Source organism: Colletotrichum karsti (assembly GCF_011947395.1).
Source record: "Colletotrichum karsti strain CkLH20 chromosome Unknown Scaffold11, whole genome shotgun sequence".
In the NCBI taxonomy this organism is placed as follows: Eukaryota; Fungi; Ascomycota; class Sordariomycetes; order Glomerellales; family Glomerellaceae; genus Colletotrichum; species Colletotrichum karsti.
In genome coordinates, this window is record NW_024065911.1 from 192,069 (window position 1) to 209,503 (window position 17,435).

Consider the following 17,435-nt stretch of genomic DNA (forward strand, 5'->3'; position numbering starts at 1 on the left):
AGCCAAACCGGGCACTGGACGTGCGGCTGACTACTGGAAGTCTGGAAATGCACACCGAATTAGTTGTCTTTGGGATCTCAACTCTTGAATCACTCTTGAAAACCCAAAGGAATATTCGGTGGAGACAAGACGACGTCGTTGAGAAATCGCTTCATGAGCTGTTGGTAGTCGTCGGCAAGACCACGAGGCAACTCAGCGCCCACCTGGAAAGCCTGCTTGAAGGTCTTGTAGTTGTGGAATGGATTCCCTGGGAGGAGGAAAACGAGACCGAACAGGTCTTTGATGTTGTTCGGAAGCGGCGCAGTCATGCTGAGAATGACGGTGTCGCAGTCGAGCTCTTTGATGGCCTCGTCTTTCAGAGTGGACATTTTGTTGGCAAAAACCTGCGCTTCGTCGATGACCAAGGCACGGATGCTCAAGCCCTCCTCTCTCCAGGTCTTGCTGTACAACGCGCTCTCTGATTTGGGTCTAGCCCCGGATGTCTTGTTGTGATGCAGGTAGTGCCTCCGAAACGAGGAGCGGAGGAAACTGCGGGTGACAATGATAAAGTCCCATCTCTCTCGAATGAGGTCTTTGGCCGATCGCCGCTTGTCGCCAAGCCGAAGTATTCTCGGCTTGAAGTCCTAAGAATATTATCAGCTTGAAGTATCAGGGTAGCAGGAGTATCTCTGAGGCTTACTCCTTTGAACGGCCGCTTGGCTTCGTTGTCCATGAAACTAGTGAGATCATCGGCGGATACAAGAACAATAGGGCCTTGGTAAGGTTGTCCCGGATGACGGGCGAGCGAAGCCACCAGCGTGTCGATGTCGAAACCCAGATCTTCCGACGCAATGCAACCCTTGTAATCACGCTGCATCATGGCGTCCATCTTGCGCAAGCAGTATTGCATATCTTCGTTTTCTCTGATCTCGTCCATGTCCAAACCTAGGTTTTGCAGATGATCAAGGTCGACAGGCGGAAGATTGCTGCACGAGGGCTTTGGGGCAGGTCAGTGAGCTGCATATGGGAAGGCGTTGAAGACATACTCTTCGCTCTTGGAGTTCGGCGTCTTCATAAGGAGGCGGATAGACAACCGAGGGGTTAGTCATCTTGGCGGCTTTTTTCGAAGATGTCGAATATTTAGATAGTTGGGCTTTTTGTCTTATGTTAAGCCGAAAGAGATTTCTTCTGGGAGGGGCGGCAGGTCAGATCCATCCTTCCACTGTCGAGGAAGGAGCAACCAGCTCAACCAGCTCCTTCCGTTTTTTTCAGGACAAAAAGAATAAGCAAATAAAACTCTGACGTACTTTTACATTTTGCTCTTTCCATTGTTCATCAAAGAAGCCCAAGTTCTCTTTTGCCGAAAGTACCTGATCTCCCATCACTCTCTCCTCCCACCATCTTTTCCTCCCACCACCTTCCCATCCGTCTACCTTCTACTCCTCTAAACTTCTCTTCCTTCCACCTTCTTCTCTGTCGTTCTCCTTCTCTTTTGCCCGAATCTCTGCCCATCTTGGTCCTTCATCATCAACGAGGTATTCTACAGCTGCAGCTACATATTCATCTCTATTGCTGACTTTAATTTCAGAGCCAGAAACCAAATTCACTCAAACATGGCTCCTGAGACCGGCGCAATGCCTTACGACCAGACCGCGCCTGACTCAAACTCTTTCACAAGCGCGTCTGAGTCCCAGCTGGCACTCCGTATGGAGAAGCTTGGACTCTGTTCCCAATTCACAAACGTCAACAAGGGCTTGGCGAAGCTGATGGCGGCCAAAGAGAGGCTGTCCAATGCTGAGGTTACCCAGGCCATACAGGAGTGCAAGGTTAGTGAACTGCTGAGAATCCTTTCTGTTTTGTGACTAACCTGGCTTTGTCTGCAGGGTACCTGGCCCGAGTTTGAGGAACAGAGCAACTCCGCCGTCCTCAGCAACATTATGCCCCACGTCACAGACGCCATCTTCACCCAGAGCAACACCGTTCATATCACCCTTACAAACCTCTACGCCTTCATCCATATTCTCATTATTATGACCAAGACCAAGAACTATGGAATCTTCACGTCCTCCGACTGGGCGAAGCATGTTCAGAGGGTCTATAAGGTCACCTGCCTGATCATGGGCGGTGGCCTCGAGCCGAATGAGCCTCAGCCGAACCCCTGGGATCCCATCTCAGACGAATCACTCCGATTCCTGAGCATTATGACACTCTCCACGATGGAGTTTGTCGAAGAGAGTGAGAAGTTCGCCAGCATGGTGGACTCCGTGTCTGCCAAGATATCTGAGTTGAGTCAGGGCGGCCATGACGAAGACCGCTTCGAGATTCGAGCTCGCGCAGAGATGCTGTCTACTGCGACCCAGCGCCATCGGTTGCATATGTCTACAGTCATCGATCAGATGCAGAGCGACCTCATCACCGAGGTCACCCGCCAGCACTACCCGGAGGCTTTGGTTGAGGACGATGTTCCCGAGGATATTCAGGAGGAAGACGTTGCGGAGTAAGGGCAGGCAAGGGAGCTGAGGGGTGATTTCCATGCGTGGTTTTCAAGATCAGACCCATGGGGTCCATAGCGAACGAATCTTCTTGTCTGCGGGCTGGAAGAGCCAGCGTTGCGGATAGCTTCACCCAGTCAAATCCTCATCCGCTTAAGAGAATCACCAGTCGGTATACTTTTGCAGTGACTCGGACGGTGTACCTACGGTATTGCGTAGAAAAGCCCAACGATTATGAAATCGAATTCTTGCCTCTTCCAAGCCTTCGTCGGCAGACTGACAACCTTTGTTCAGGTCACAAGGGTCGGAAGGCCCAGTGTCTCATAGTCTGATGAGGCTATGGGTAATTCAATTTCTGGTTGATTGTCAATCTGACGAGCACAAGATTGTTGAATGATGGACCAGTACTCGGGCCTAGAAGTGTATGAATTCCACCATGGCTGAGTTACTTGATAATGGCTCGGAACTTCACGTATCTACGCCCATTCTCAGCAAAGGTGATAGGATGTTTGAAACTGAATGTGAGAATTGAAGCAATGTACAAAAGCAGGAAAAAAGAGGTAGTATAGATGTAGTATGCTGTTTTTGCAAGCACCAAATGACCCCTTTTCATGTTCAGTTTGAGAAAATCTTCCCTCGCAGCGCCATACCATCTGACTGTAACCAATAACGGACTAAACTACTTTCCCAAATCCCTCCCCCCCGTCTTAGTTCCTTGACTTGTACGTCAGCTTCTGGCCAACTTTGTATCGTTTTCTGGGCCTTTTCTCCTGCTCCTGCTCCTCTGCGTCGCCGAGGCCCTCAGCTGGCCGCTTCTTCATCAAGTCGTTGGTTTCGTCACTCTGGACTTCCTGACGTTTCTTCTCAGCTTCTTCTTCTGCCTTTCGCTTCATCCTCCTCTCTTTGGCTTCTTTCGCCTTCTTGGCTTCTTTTCGGCGTTTTTCTTTCATCCTCTTTCGATTCCTTTGGACGTTTTTCGCGTAATCCAGGTTATCACCGGATGGATCCAACTGCTTCTTGTCCTCATTCCAAATGTACCTGTCCGTAATGCTCTCTTTTGGAATCGAGTGTTCAATGAGGAACTCCTTGTCGAAGTAATCGTGGTCGTCTTCAGGGCTGAGCCGTTTAACCAGACTTCTCGGCTCCCACATTCGGTGCTTCTTGTGATCCCAGCCGGCACCACCAGTCCTGAACTCGACGATTTGAACATCTTCATAGCCTTTAGCCACGTATATGCACGCAACTCTGACCGCTTTCTGGAAATCCGTGGTTGCTGAGAGAAACGGACTCGGTTCGCGACTTATCCAACTCAAGTGTCTCCGGAGATGGTGGTGGAAGAAAACTGCATCGCTTCCGTGGCCCAGCCGAGATATGATACCGCCGTGAGGTTGACCACCATGAATGGCACGGTAGAGAACCGAGGGACGCCGTGTTCCATCCACAGTCGAGATAGTAACATCTGTGTCAACTAGCGCGATGCCATTTACACATCCCACGTTCCGGCAGTGAGCCTGGGTCAGTCCCGGGAAAGTGTGATTGACCTCTTCGGCGCGCGCTGAGAAGACTCGAAGAGCCCAAGGGGTGCCCTTTCCCTTTTGCACGGCGCTGATCTTTGTCAACCATCCCTTGACCTCGGTGTTGTCCATATCGTCTTCGATACGTGTGACTTCCCGAGAAAATTGAGCAATGCTGAGCTTTTGAGCAGGGACGTACGCAATGATGTTGGCGAGTTTGGGGTTTCTTTCGTAATTCCAAAGATGAGTGAGGAGGAGATCCGATGAGAAGTGAGTTCGATGGGGCCAGCTGGAGTTCAGTTTGATCAGTAGCAGGTGACGTATGAGTTGCAGAAAAGGTGAGTTGGCTGAGCGTTGAGAACCTTCAGTGAGATGATGTTTGTCGTTCGTGTAATTCTGTGAAGACGTTGTGAACAAGAAGAGACTGAGCGTGGTCTCAAGGGTTTGAACTTCAGCTTTAAATAGACTGGTGAGTGAGTATTTGCGAGTTTGAGAAGGCACCACTCAACCCATGTCCAACATGGAAGGAACGAGCTGCACGGCTTCCCGAATTATCAACAGCCCAGGCCAAAAGAAATTACTTCCTCTGGACTGCAAGAAGATGAGTGTCTGGCTCGATAGGAAGGTGCTTGTGAGGGTTGTCATGAGGCTTAGAGGACCGAGGATCTTTGGTTATCAAAGCGAAGAACTGGCCCTCATGGGTGTTGAGGCCTTCAACGAGCTTGGTAGAATTCTTTGCTTCAACTATAGAAGAAGAAATTCAGTGTTGCGTGTTAATGATCGTCAAGAAAATGGCATCAGCTTCTGCTCGAGGGAAGCACTTCTCTATAACATCAAGTCATGGGTTGAAGCCTGTCAAAAGCCCCGTGAATTTAGACTAGTGTAGAAGGAATGAACAGCTGGGTTAGGCTCCGATCGTCCTTCGTTGCTTCCTGATGTGAATGATATTCGTGACCAAGCACTCTCCTGATCTCATCATTCTAAGTGTTCTCAGACGTTGAATATGCATTCACGTGTATGTGGGGTATTTAGTCGACGTTCACCAGATGAAATGCAGTGCTCTTCAAACTTCTGCCAGTATCAAATATCGCATGATGGGGATGCTTAGTTCGTGCATGTTGTAACGATGAGTTGCTACTTAACATAGAGGATATCAGCCACAACCCAGCGCACTCCATTTCATGTGCCACCTGCCTCGTACAACGAACACGGCGGCGAAACGGAAAGTCCAGTAGCCATACTCATACGCACAATCCTTCTTCCGATGCCTTCACGCTCCAAGTAGTGACACAGAAGGACCGGGTTCAAGCTGCGAACCTTCTTGGCGGGCTCCCAGGTCGTATCCTCGTCCGAAGTGCCGTATCCCTCCCATTGAACCTGAAGCCCGCGCGCAAAGTCGTGGTTCATGAGATCGAAGATGTGGAAATATTCCGTCCCGAGCGTGACTTCTCGGGGTTGGCCAAAGGAGTTCCAGTAGTCGTAGAGTTTTGACGGTGCCTTGCGTTGGACTATCCGCTCGGGGACGAGCCGCTTGGAGGCATCGGCAGGGCGCTGAGTGAGGAGAAGGACTTGTTTGGTAGCGCGTTTAAACTCATGGCCGGTGATTATGTCTTCATGTTGGTAGTCTGTGAGAGAGGTTAGGGTCGATACGTTTAGAAAACCGGGCTTGAAACGTTCAAACCCTTTGATTGGGGCACAGCCACATTTTTTGTTGCCCTGGACTTGTTTTTCTTTCTAGTATCCAACACTTTGGAGCCTTCGGCGCTGTTCTTGGCCTGCGGAACTGCTCTCAACCGTGATGTTTCCGATGTCACAGTCAAGCCGTGTAGCCGTGACGAGGCGCGCGTCGGGGCCGAAGCTGAAGTTGTTGCGACAGACTTTCGACGCGAACATGCTTTCTTCGAGGCTTGCTGCCTTGTGAGAGTCATCCTGATACAGGCCGAAGATGCTGAAAGAGCACTATGTTTGATGGAAAGATGATAGTGCGACGCGACTCGACGCGACGGGAAGATCCCTGCCAGTCCCCGCTAGTGTACGATTGTCCCAATCTTTGTTTTAACCTGAACGCCTTGGACTTGTCATATTATCAGAGAGACCGATTCTCGATTTGTATTTCAAAGAAAACTACATTCCAGCCACGGCATTATGACACAGCAATGGCTACCGATAGATGAACGTTCTTCCCAGATAGTATTTCCTCCATGACAGACGCTCAAAGCCGTCAAGAATAACAACTACCCAATATGTTTCTGTCACAGACAACATCACATGAAAGTTGAGCAGAAATTGCCTGACCCACGCAGAGATCTTTGATGGCTGTAGAGCGTACGAAATGATCCTCACGACTCGATTGACCAGGGGGAGAGCTCGCGTAATAATATGTCCATATCCACGTGGGCACATCAAGCGGGGTCATTTGCATCCCAGACTTAGCTTACCGTCAGCAGCAGGTCCCTCTCCTTTCCACCTTGTCATGCCACTAATCCAACCCTCATCGCCCGGCTAAACGGTTCAAGCAGCCATGGCAGCCTCCAGCGGCAACGCGCCAGCCGTTCAAGTCATCCAGCATGAAGAATCGGTTCCGTGGGTGTTCGAGACTCTGCGGGACATGATTGATGACAATATCGCGACTGGCGGCTGGGAGCATGGCAGACACGATAGGATCCAGGAGCGCATGCTATGGCCCAAAGGTGGAAACGTCGGCCACGGGTTACATCCAGCGGCGCGACAGAGTGCTCCAGCTCATGACCGAATAACCCCAACGCGGTTGCTTAACGGCAAGACGGGTGCTGTTGAGGAGAGCATGGGGCGGAAACTGCCATACACCACCATTTCCCACGTTTGGACGATAACAGCCGGCAAGGATTGGCCGTCCTTCGCCTCCCAACTATGGGAGAAATACGGGATCCAATACATTTGGGTAGACAGCTTGTGTATAGACCAAAGTTCGATAGACGACAAGGCGAACGAGATTCCCAGAATGGCCGAGTACTACGCCGGGGCCGAGATGAATCTGATACCGATGCCGGCGCCGGGGCTGAGGAAAGGTCTCGACGACTGGCTGGAAAGCGGAGCAACAGCGGCAGCCGTCGATCCTTTACTCTGGCTGCTCAGAAACCTGCTGGAAGACGGTTACTTCAGGAGGGTATGGACCATGCAGGAAACTGCGCTGGCTTGCTGTACGCACCTTGATACACCGGATGGGCTCATATACGGGTGGGAAATCGACGAGGCGCTGAGGAGGGCATGCGGGATACCTTCCAAACCACGAAACCCAGAGGATCCCCCAACCTTTAACGCGAAAACGCCGTTATCTTCCGAGACGGAAGTCGGGCAGCTGGACTTGAGGGTTGTCCTCTTCGACAACAGGCATGTGAGGCGCCTCCTCTCAAGCCAGGCATGGATCGCTCGCAACCGGAAACCACTAGCTCTGGTATGGAGGCAGGCGAAAAACAGACAGTGTACCGTTGCTAAAGACGCGTTTTGGGGAATGATGGCCATGGTCGAGGGAGGGGACAAGCTGAGCTCGACGTACGACCAGCCGATCGAACAAGTACTGGGGGAGATGGTTGAGAGAGGATTTCTGGGCCTCGAGATACTCTGCGCGCCGAAAACCATGCCCGAACATAGTTGGGTGCCTGCTCTCCCCTTCGAAGTGCCAGGCATGGGTGCTGAATGCAACATCGGAGAGGCACAGCGGAAGGTCAGGCTGGTCGACCGGCGCCTCGTGGTGCGTGCAAAGGAGGTCTTGGTGACAGGCGTCGGCGGAGCCTACGAGATTCGAATCAGAGAGAAGAGTAACAAGCACGAAATGTTGATGATGACCGAGGGCGTCAATCTGGGAGGTCAACACCCAGGTCAACGGCACTGGCTCATACTACTGGAAGGAACTGAGAGCCACACAGCTTTCGTACTCATATCGGATGGTAATGATGCGGGATTCATAGTACACAAAGTCGGCGCCATACAATGCGGCGTTGAGCTGCCACCGGCTGAAGTCCAATGGGCCTTGGACGGACAGGAAGAAATACATGTTGGGGAGTCGACGTCCTTAAACTCGGCAAGTGCTACGTAACGGAAAGGTCTGGGGATTCTAAGGATGATGAGGCTTGAGGCTTGTGGCTAGCAAGGCCATCATAGCGAATTCGATTGTCTTATTTCTCGATCACGGCTGATATGCTTGCGCTTGATTTACAGACATGGCCTGCATCTCGAGGTGGTGGTCGGGGAAGTGTGCACCCGTGGCCGCATCCTGGTTGTGACCGTAACCATCCATTCCGTAGTATGGTAGATCCAACTTTTGTCCTCCGTACAACTCCATTCCAGGCTGCATGTTGACTTGGTCTGGCACAACATAAGCGTTCATACCAAACGCGGGGTTGAGCTCCTTCGGCGGCTCCTGGGCATCCGGGAATGGAATGTCTGCCATGAAGTTGAAGTCGAAGTCCGGGATCGCAGGATCGGCACCGAATATCTCCAACGGATCTGGTATTTCGGGAGTCGTGCCAGCAGTGGTCATGGTGGACGGCGAGGTATTTGTCGTCGTGAAGGACGAAAGCCCGCCCGTCTCCGTGCTCAAAACGTCGCCAGCACTCGGTGATGCTTCCTCGAGACCTTCCCGCTCCTGACTTTCGAGCTGCTGATAGCCCTTGAAGAGTGTGAGCTGGAGATTCCGCGCGATTTCGATGACCTTTTGCTTCATTCCCTCCTCGACGAAACTCAGCTCGCGCTCGACTTCTACCTCGAGTTGCCGGCGGACGAGGGTCGGTAGCTCGCGACGGAGGTAATCTTCATACCCGCTTAGATTCGTCTGGGCATCTTCGGTGTTGTAATCTGGGAGTATCATGTTGGTGTTCGCGCTTCATCGGAATAGAGACAGAGTTGGGGGACCTACATGGCGACGGGATCTCCCTTTCCCTCACGTCGGGAAATAGGATGCGGTAGACTTGCGTCCACTTCTCGGCCTCGGTGAGCTCTTTTCCGCTTGTCTTCTTCCTCGAGCGAATCTTCTTTTCCTGGTCCTGGGTGATGCCGTCCAGAATCTCGGGTTCCTTGACTTCGCAGGGGTCGGGAGATCGGGCGTGAGCTTGGAGATCCGCCTGTGTCTCGAACGGCTGAGAGCAGCGAGGACAGGAGAACTTGGGCAGCGAGTGCTTGCGGTAGATATGCTCCCTGGGATTCGCGTCAGTATGACCGTCCCGACGGCTATGGGTATGTTTACTCACTTGATCCGGTGCACGTGGTCCCAACCAGGCCCGCAGCAAGGGCGCTGGTTCTTGTACTTGCGTGGGTTATGTTTGAAGAACGGACACGCTAGTTTTGCGCCGCTGACTGCGTCCTCCTGAACCTTGGGGAGCTTGGTACGAGGTGCCTGGTTTCCGTCTCCATCCTCCTCATCTTCGTCGTCTTTAGCTTTGCCCTTGGACCTACCACGTTTGGCGGCCGAGGGCCCATTACGACGCTGCGACTGCGGTCCCGTTCCAGTACCAAGAGCTGGCGGTTGCGGCGCCTGTGGAGCAGAGTCTCCGAAGACGACGTCAATCGAATATATTCCAGCGGTTGTTCGCGACGGCGATCCCGTTCCAGTACCACTAGCTGGCTGTTGCGGCGCCTGTGGAGCAGAATCTCCGAAGAAGACGTCAATCGAATTTATTCCAACTGTTATTGGTGGATTGTATGACGAGTAAGAAGGGACATTGGGTTCAGGAGTCTGTATCACCGCCTCGGGTTGCTGGTTTTCGGGTTCCTCAGTATCTCGCAATGAGAACCCCTTGCGATGTTGTGGTGCTCCTCTAATCTGTTGGGCATTTCTCCTTTCTTTGCGCACTGGTGATTCCGCTTCTTGAGGGTCCTGGGGCAGATGAGGTCTCGAGAGAGCAGGGAAAGGTGCGGCGGGCAGAGGCGGAGGCGGGGGCAGGATCCTTCCCGGGGACTCTTTCCACTGTCCAGAGCGTCTAACAGGTCGAGCAGGGACTTCTTCATAGCTCTCAAGAACCATGTATGCCCTGTCGTACTCGTCCTCATCCTCCTCGTCCTCAAGCTTCTCTTCCTCCTCCATTTCCTCCACAGCAGCTACGCGCTTGGACTTCTTCTTTTTCTTCGGTTCCTCGAAAGGTAAAGGGCTTTCTGTTCCTGGGGCCGCCACTCCTCTTGCTCTGGCTTCTCGACCTCCCGCACCGCCGGGAGGCGGCGGGGGCAGTGATGGCGACAGCTCCAGTTCTTCCTGAAGTGGTGCAGTATTCGTTTGAGTCTCTTGAGAATATACTGTCGCTGGCGCGGCCAAAGGCTGCGATGAGAGACTGTTGCCCGCATAGTAGCGTGGGGGCGAGGACAAGGAGGGGATTGTCGGCTCATCTGCTTCTTGCGAAGGAGATCTGCCTCCCAAGCCACCAGAACTCGAATCCAGGGACGATTTTGATAATCGTAGAGCACCGCGAGAGCGGGTGACCGGTGCAGATCTCGGTGGCGGCGGAGGCGTCGCTGAGCTTGCGAAGGCGGGACTTTGTGGTTTGGCCAAAGTAACCTTTGGCGGTGTCCTTTCCATTGAAGAACGTCGTTTCTCTGGGAGTATCCTCGAGCTTGTGTAGTTTATCTTTGCGGCACGCAGCTTTCTCGTCAGCTCCTGCGCTGCTAGGGCTTGTGCTGTGACGGGAGCCTGGCCAGACCCAAGCCTGGGCCTATGAGTTGACAATCTCGGCGATTCATCCTCCTCCTCTTTCACCTTCAGTTTGACATCAAGCCAGTCCATGAAAGAAGACATGGCCTTGTCCACCATCATTCTCTGCATCCTCCTGGAAGGGTCGTCGGTTTCGTTCGAAGCCTCATTGTTCGTGATGGAAGTGTTCTCTGCTGCCGCGTTGTCCAGCTTGATGATCCGTGAACTAGGTGCCGATTCTGGGCTCTGTGACATGGTACTGCTGGCACCATCGTCAGACTGGTCCATCTTGACGACGTCCTTGGACGCCGCCGGTCGCTGGGCAGTCGGCTTGGTTCTCATAATCTTGCTGTTGTCTTCGAGCTCCGGGTCCAGAGCCAGTCCGGTGGACTCCTTGCTCTTACCGGATGAAGGCTTCCTTTTGAATACATTGCCGATCATACGTGGGATCCGGCCTTGGGGAGCCCTTCGAGCGCTTTGGATGCCGACACTAATGGTAGCATTGCCGTCCCCAAGTGTGACATTCTCCCCATGATCTTCACCGGCCTTCTGTTCAACGAGATTTCTGAGCTCGGGCGAAGCTTCCGACTGTTCGGTGGCTTGAGACTCGGCTTTGATTCTGGCATCGGAAACTTCGTCCAGGGCTGTCTGGTCGGCTTCCTGGACGGCATCGGCTCGGAGCGGGGCGGGCATTGGCTCATCAGAATTCGGCTCAGACACGTCCGGTGAGTCGCTCCGAGGGCGGGCGTCATTCTCGGGTGGACCATGATCGGAGGCCGGGGCGCCTTTCTTTGGTGAAGGCGGACTCATCGTAGCTGCGACCTAGGTAGTCCCGTGCGACGATTGGTCAAGAGCGGGGTAACGAAGCCAGATTGGTGGTTCAAGTGAGATCAGCGTGAGAGCCGGGTATCGTGAATCGTGTATCGCTTCATGTGCTGTTGCTGGATGTGCTCTGTGGGTGATTGAGATGAGACTCAGGAGCCTGGGAGTGGCCGCTTATGAGGGCGGTTTTGAGCAGCTCGAGTTTTGCGCAGCTGCGTAAAACTCGGGGGCGCATTGCGGCTGAGGGGTCCACCTGGCCCGGTTCGGGGTCCACCTAATCTCCACGCAGCGCCGTTGAATCGGCCGTGCGTGTGGCGGCACGGGAATGATGAATTCTTGTTGGGGTCAGACGGCAATGAGATGTTCGTTCAGTCATATATGTAGACTTCAGAGGCATCGGATCCATTTATATGATTTGTCAGTGCTTTTCAAGATTATTTACAAGCGAGGTAAGTAAGGTACTAAAGAGAAGCCTCAGTGACCCGGGTGCCGGTGTTACCAGGCAGTCACCATGAATTTGGTGACGAATGGCAGCTTCTGCTTTATATACCTGATCTTAGACAATAATGGAGTTGTTCAATCAGACTCGGCTTGTTTCTGAAAGATAACAGCTCGCATCGACCAGCCTCCAGAACAGCTTCGTAACTAGGACATACGGTAGAGAGCCGGGATGAGGATGAGGCAAGACGAGACATCATATAGGAAGAAACAAGAATGAATATTGTTAGAAGAACCCTTGATTCATATAAAATACCACACGCGGATTCGTTTGTCATGGTAGCCCAAGTTGGAAATTGAAGCTTTCGAGATCCCTGGATGGAGATTTTACAGAGGGGACTGTGGGGGGCAACCTGGCACTTGGCGGGGCGTTGTGGATGAAATGTCGCCATGGAAGGGCGCCAGAATGACAGACAGTTACGGGGGCATTAGACTAGGTCTGTGGATGCTCCAGGGCGCCCTCACTAAGGCGTCTTTGACACCCTGCGACGCTAACAAAAACCGCCTTTAAATGGCGGAAGGCAGCAGCACATGCGAGAGGAATGGAATTCGCGATGGAATGCTCTTTCCTCAGAACGAAATCGCAATTGTCAATCGTGCTTTCCTGAAGAGAGAAAAAAAAATTGACGGGGCCGGAGATACTCGATCCGAATCCAAGGACCCGGAAGGCCAACCGAAGAATTCGACCTTTCCTCCTGCCAAATCGCTATCGCCAACGACTTCGACTCTTCATTTCGGCCTCGAAGCCGATATCTCTTAACCACACCAACCACCAATCCCGACGCCTCTGAATCTTGGCCCCCCGCAGACTACCCCGACTTGAAAGCGTCCGATATCGAATAGCAGCATTCCCAAGCCCTTGGCACTGGCAGTTCAGCGAGGAGGAACCACTGAATCTGGCTAGAACGCCCTCCTTGGTTTCCCGACAAACCCCTACGCCCAGAGATATCGACCGAACCGAGCCAACCATCGCCAGCTACCGCTATCGGCGACAACACCTTGCTACCTGCTGTTCTTGGTGGCTTTGCGTTATCACTATCTACATGCCAGTCACCCAAGACACCAACAAGCACCCCCAAGACCAACCCCCGGGTCTGATTTGACAGAGCCCTGGCTTCCAAGATTGTTTGCTTTTAGCCTGTACGGCCACCGATCCCGGCCTTGGTCATTGCTGAACGGGCGTTGACTTGGGAGATAAGAGACCGTTGTTTACTGGTCATCTGTTGGTGGCATATAAGACAACTGCGCTGCTCTTTCTGCCCCCATCATGCAAACGCCAACATCACATCACGCCTAGGCGCCATGCCTGCCCATGGTTCACGATTCACGACTCACGATTCGCCGCTGAGAGAGGAACAGGCTGCAATAGACATCAAATGGAGGGAACTAAACTTGGTACGTTTGAAACAATCGTGGTATCTTGATTTAGCTAAGAAATTATCAGGAGGAACTTATGTTCCGGCAGACACAACACCAAGTGTTGATGGTCTGAATTATGATGTACAAAGAATGGCAAGATGCCATAGCTTCGGCGCCGCATCACTGCCGTTCGAAGCTTCTTTCCAAGTCCCCGTCTCGACCGACCTGCTCTACCAGACGTGGTTGATGGCGCGTCTCCAAGCGGGCATGGCCGCAATCTTCGCGCGGTAGGCGTGAATCTCGTCCCAGTCAAGCTCACGTCGGCCAGTGTCGACGTCCATCTGGGAGGTGCGGAGCCATCCAGTGCGCTTCCAGAAGAAGCCACCAACCCAGAACAAGATGACAACGGGAAGAGCGAGATACGACTTGAAGAAGCCTTCGACGCCGTTCAGCTCGTCCGTGCCGGGAGGGGCAATGGCAGTGTAGAACTGTTACATTGTTAGCAATCATGACTTGTTCATGTGAAAATGAAGAAACATACCTGAGCAGCAAGCACGACGAAGCAGAGGAAGAGTCCCAGCCACGATCCGGCAACACCACCGATCGCCTTGAAGGGGATCTCGTCCACAGTGTGGCCGTGGTAGGCCCACGCCTTGCGGAAGCGAATATGCGCCAGGCAAATGGAGCCCCAGGTGAACACGGCTGCGAGACCGGAGAGCGCCAACAACCAGTCGAACACAACAGGTCCGGACGAGTTCAGGTTGACAAACGCCAAGGGGCCGAAAATGATGATGGCGAAGACCGCAGGCAAGGGACGGCCAGAGCGATCGATAAAGGTGAAGATCTTGGGCGCGTAACCCTGCTGGGCCAAGGCGCAGAGAGTGCGAGATCCTCCGTACACACCCGAGACACCAATTGACAAGACGGACACCAGAATGACGACGTTCATGAAATGGTCGAAGCCCTTGAGGCCGGCGTACTTGCCCACGAGAACGAACGGAGACGCCTTGACATCGGAGTAGGAGGACTCGGACAGCAGAGCAGGGTCGTCAGACGGAATCAACAGACCAACGAAGAACAGACCCAGGATGTAGAACAGGGTGATACGCCAGAACACCTGCTTAATGGCGCCAGGGAGCGACTTGACGGGGTTCTTGGCCTCGGCAGCCGCAAGGCCGACCAATTCCGTTCCAGAGAAGGAGAAGGCGGCAGTGACGAAAACGGAGCAGAAACCCTTAAAGCCGTTGCGGAAGGCACCCGGGTCGTACCACAGCTTGGCGCCCTGGTACTCGTTGTATCGACCGCTAGCCGGGCCACCACCGAGCACAAGCACAAAGCAAATGATCATGAAGATGATGGTGGCAGCCAGCTTCAGACACGACGACCAGAACTCCTCCTCGGCGTATCCGATGGAACCGAAGACGTTGATGACGATGATGGCGACAAGGAAGATGGTGATCCAGACAGCGACGCTAACGGTGTCGTTCCAGTATCCGATAACCAGACCGCATACAGTCAACTCGAGCGGGAGAACGGCTGCCCACTGGAAAACGTAGTTCCAGCCCATGGCAAAACCCCAGGAAGGATCGATGAAGCGGGTCGAATACGTGTAGAAGCCACCGGAGACGGGATACATGACAGCGAGTTCACCTAGGGCGTACACTGTTGCTTGTCAGACTCTGCCAAAGTACTGGGGGTGAATATCTGCACTTACCGACGTTGAACATCATAATACCAACCAGCAAGAAATCGATGAAGAGAGCACCGGGGCCCTGGAATTGGAATCAGTATGTTGCCTAATCGCACGGAACGCGAGAGAACTTACACCCTTGCTCAGAGCACCACCAGAACCAACGAAGAAACCAGCACCGATGGAGCCACCAATGGCAATCATGTGCAAGTGACGCGTGCTCATGGCACGGTCGAGTTCAACCACGCCGCGGCCATACTCGCGCTTCTTGAACGACTCGAGGTTCAAGCCGTTCCGGGTCGCCCACTTCTCTTCGCTGATGTCGCCGCGGACAGCCTTTCCGCTGCCGCTTTCGTATCCGGGAAGGCTGCCGGTAGCCTTCTCGTCGGCCTCGAGGACCTTGGTGGGTGTAACCCCATCGTGAGAAGTCATGGTGACGATGTGTCTTGGGCAGGAGTGTCACTCAAGACCACAATGGGTACACAGACTAGGTTGTCTGTCGCAAAGGAAAGGATTACGGGATGAAGACCCGAGGGGGATAAGAGAAGGGAAAAGAGGGATACCAAACCGCGTCTAACGAGATGGGACGGGGGAGGCCAGGCCCTTTTGAAGAAAAGCAGTCGAGGAGAAGAACCACCGTGCAAGGACTCAGGGTTCTTGTCAAAGGCGGCAAGCGGATCAGTTGCATGGAAGGCTGCCAGGTTGCAGTCCCTTTACGATGGAAAATTACACATGAGAGGAAGAGTCGAAGGACTGGGGCCTATCCTCTCCCTTTCTATCCTGCCCCTCTCACCCTCATTCTCGACGGGCGAGAGACGCAGATCTTGGCAAGGACAGGCAGTGTGGCAGGCCATCCTGGACAACGACCCCGTTTACTTGTCGCATATTATTGTGTGGTGGGTTGGGGGCGATTTGGCTTTCGGACGTGCCTCGCATACGTGCCATAGTCGAGCGGGAACGAGCGAAAGCTACACCGGCTGTCGAAGCTAGACAAGCTGAGGTGAGTTAGGCGGACAACTATCCGACGTGCATGCCGCGCTAACGAGGGATCCAGGCGCGAGTACGAAGCCATTTTCGGCCGAAGAAAGGTACTCTACCTGGTCACTATTCACGTCGCAGCAAATGGGGGAATTTGGGCAAAGAGTCGACGACGCAGCAGCGTGGATGTCTCCGGGGCAGGACGAGGAGACGAGGGCCACAAGACCGGATGGGCAATCTGCTCTCCAGACTCTCCCCACCAGCAATGGGCCATGTCATGTCCATCCGGGCGATTGAATTATCTGGAACGTGCAGATAGCGCAGGCGGTGCTGGTTGGCCAATGGGCGACATGTCACTCGAAGCCGTTAGCAAATGGCTCCGAAAAAGTGGCCGCCCCTTTGCCAACCCACTGGCGCTGCCTCCTCAACGTTATCTGAGGATCCGTTCGACCCTCATCCCGTCGAACTCGTGTGTGGGACTGTCGGCCAAGTGGAGAAGAGAGCACGAGTCCCTGGGCTCGGTCAGCATGAGGGGGGGATGGATGGATGGGAGGGCCAGACAGAGGCCCAGGTCCAGGTCCAGGTCCATGTCCAGGTCCAGGACGTTGGAGACAATCCCGACGTGTTTCCCACTGTCTGGAATGACATTCAGTCTGTCTGCCCATCACGAACTATGGCTGAAAACCGTCGACGTTGAGGAGGCTCACACGAAGAGAAAATTCCGAGGGCAAGCCACAAGATCTACCGTCCTTAGGGTTGCAGCGCCTCCTTCTGGGCACGGCACGGCACCTACGGACAATGGCTCTTCCCATCTCTCGACCTTGCATCGCCAAGCACAGCTGGCTTGTTGGCTCGACTGGCTGCAGACAGCTGGCTGGCCCGGGTATGCATGTGTGGGCCACCTCCGATCTTGGCCGCCCCAGGTTTCCCTCATCCTTGCATCATCCCCCGACGTCGTGCAGTAGACGACAGGGTCGCCATCAACAGCGAGGACTTTTGGCTCGTGTCCAACGACTCCAGGGCCTCGCGAGTCTTAGCGTCCTTCTTCAACGCAAGCTGTCGTCGGTTCACGGCCATTATGCCACTTCCCTAGTCTCTTCGCAGCGCCAATTCTTGTTGATCCTGTTCGTCGCTGGTCTTGCTTGTCGACGCTGTCGGAGGTGTCAGGCGGCACCCTAGGGTTCTGCATTGCGTTTCGTTTCTGAACTGCACGCCTGCAATAAGCGCGCAGGGAAGCGTGGGAGATTGGGTCCCACCCCACGGCTGATATCTATCAGGCCAGCACTACGTGGTGTACGCGACAGCATCGCGTTTTCGCCGGTAAAGGGCCCTATCGCGGTGGTATCCATGGAAGCGACGCCTCCCGATTGCTGGTTGTCGTACATGACAGATCCGTCGAGCAGCGATCCTACCAACTTCCCGGTTACTGCGGCGTGGGATGAGACTCG

General features: G+C 53.7%; 7 protein-coding genes across 7 annotated transcripts; 2 read left to right on the plus strand and 5 right to left on the minus strand.

Moving 5' to 3' along the window:
• Nucleotides 1-89: 89 nt before the first annotated feature.
• CkaCkLH20_04192 (uncharacterized protein) lies at nt 90-1,088 on the minus strand (the record flags this gene model as incomplete). The annotated part of the gene is made up of 3 exons (XM_038886911.1): nt 90-623; nt 680-976; nt 1,026-1,088. The coding sequence occupies 3 exons, from the start codon at nt 1,086-1,088 to the stop codon at nt 90-92; spliced, it is 894 nt and encodes a 297-aa protein (XP_038747615.1).
• A 504-nt stretch (nt 1,089-1,592) lies between these two features.
• Nucleotides 1,593-2,480, plus strand: CkaCkLH20_04193 (uncharacterized protein; the record flags this gene model as incomplete). The annotated part of the gene is made up of 2 exons (XM_038886912.1): nt 1,593-1,805; nt 1,863-2,480. The coding sequence occupies 2 exons, from the start codon at nt 1,593-1,595 to the stop codon at nt 2,478-2,480; spliced, it is 831 nt and encodes a 276-aa protein (XP_038747616.1).
• A 698-nt stretch (nt 2,481-3,178) lies between these two features.
• On the minus strand, nt 3,179-4,285 carry CkaCkLH20_04194 (uncharacterized protein; the record flags this gene model as incomplete). Its single annotated transcript, XM_038886913.1, has 1 exon — nt 3,179-4,285. The coding sequence occupies one exon, from the start codon at nt 4,283-4,285 to the stop codon at nt 3,179-3,181; it is 1,107 nt and encodes a 368-aa protein (XP_038747617.1).
• Nucleotides 4,286-5,164: 879 nt separating this feature from the next.
• CkaCkLH20_04195 (uncharacterized protein) lies at nt 5,165-5,878 on the minus strand (the record flags this gene model as incomplete). Its single annotated transcript, XM_038886914.1, has 2 exons — nt 5,165-5,610; nt 5,734-5,878. The coding sequence occupies 2 exons, from the start codon at nt 5,876-5,878 to the stop codon at nt 5,165-5,167; spliced, it is 591 nt and encodes a 196-aa protein (XP_038747618.1).
• Nucleotides 5,879-6,506: 628 nt separating this feature from the next.
• CkaCkLH20_04196 (uncharacterized protein) lies at nt 6,507-8,060 on the plus strand (the record flags this gene model as incomplete). Its single annotated transcript, XM_038886915.1, has 1 exon — nt 6,507-8,060. The coding sequence occupies one exon, from the start codon at nt 6,507-6,509 to the stop codon at nt 8,058-8,060; it is 1,554 nt and encodes a 517-aa protein (XP_038747619.1).
• Nucleotides 8,061-8,150: 90 nt separating this feature from the next.
• Nucleotides 8,151-11,333, minus strand: CkaCkLH20_04197 (uncharacterized protein; the record flags this gene model as incomplete). Its single annotated transcript, XM_038886916.1, has 3 exons — nt 8,151-8,818; nt 8,880-9,157; nt 9,211-11,333. 3 exons carry the CDS (start codon nt 11,331-11,333, stop codon nt 8,151-8,153), a joined length of 3,069 nt encoding a protein of 1,022 aa, XP_038747620.1.
• Nucleotides 11,334-13,549: 2,216 nt separating this feature from the next.
• Nucleotides 13,550-15,441, minus strand: CkaCkLH20_04198 (uncharacterized protein; the record flags this gene model as incomplete). The annotated part of the gene is made up of 4 exons (XM_038886917.1): nt 13,550-13,807; nt 13,861-14,981; nt 15,034-15,091; nt 15,145-15,441. The coding sequence occupies 4 exons, from the start codon at nt 15,439-15,441 to the stop codon at nt 13,550-13,552; spliced, it is 1,734 nt and encodes a 577-aa protein (XP_038747621.1).
• Nucleotides 15,442-17,435: the final 1,994 nt, after the last annotated feature.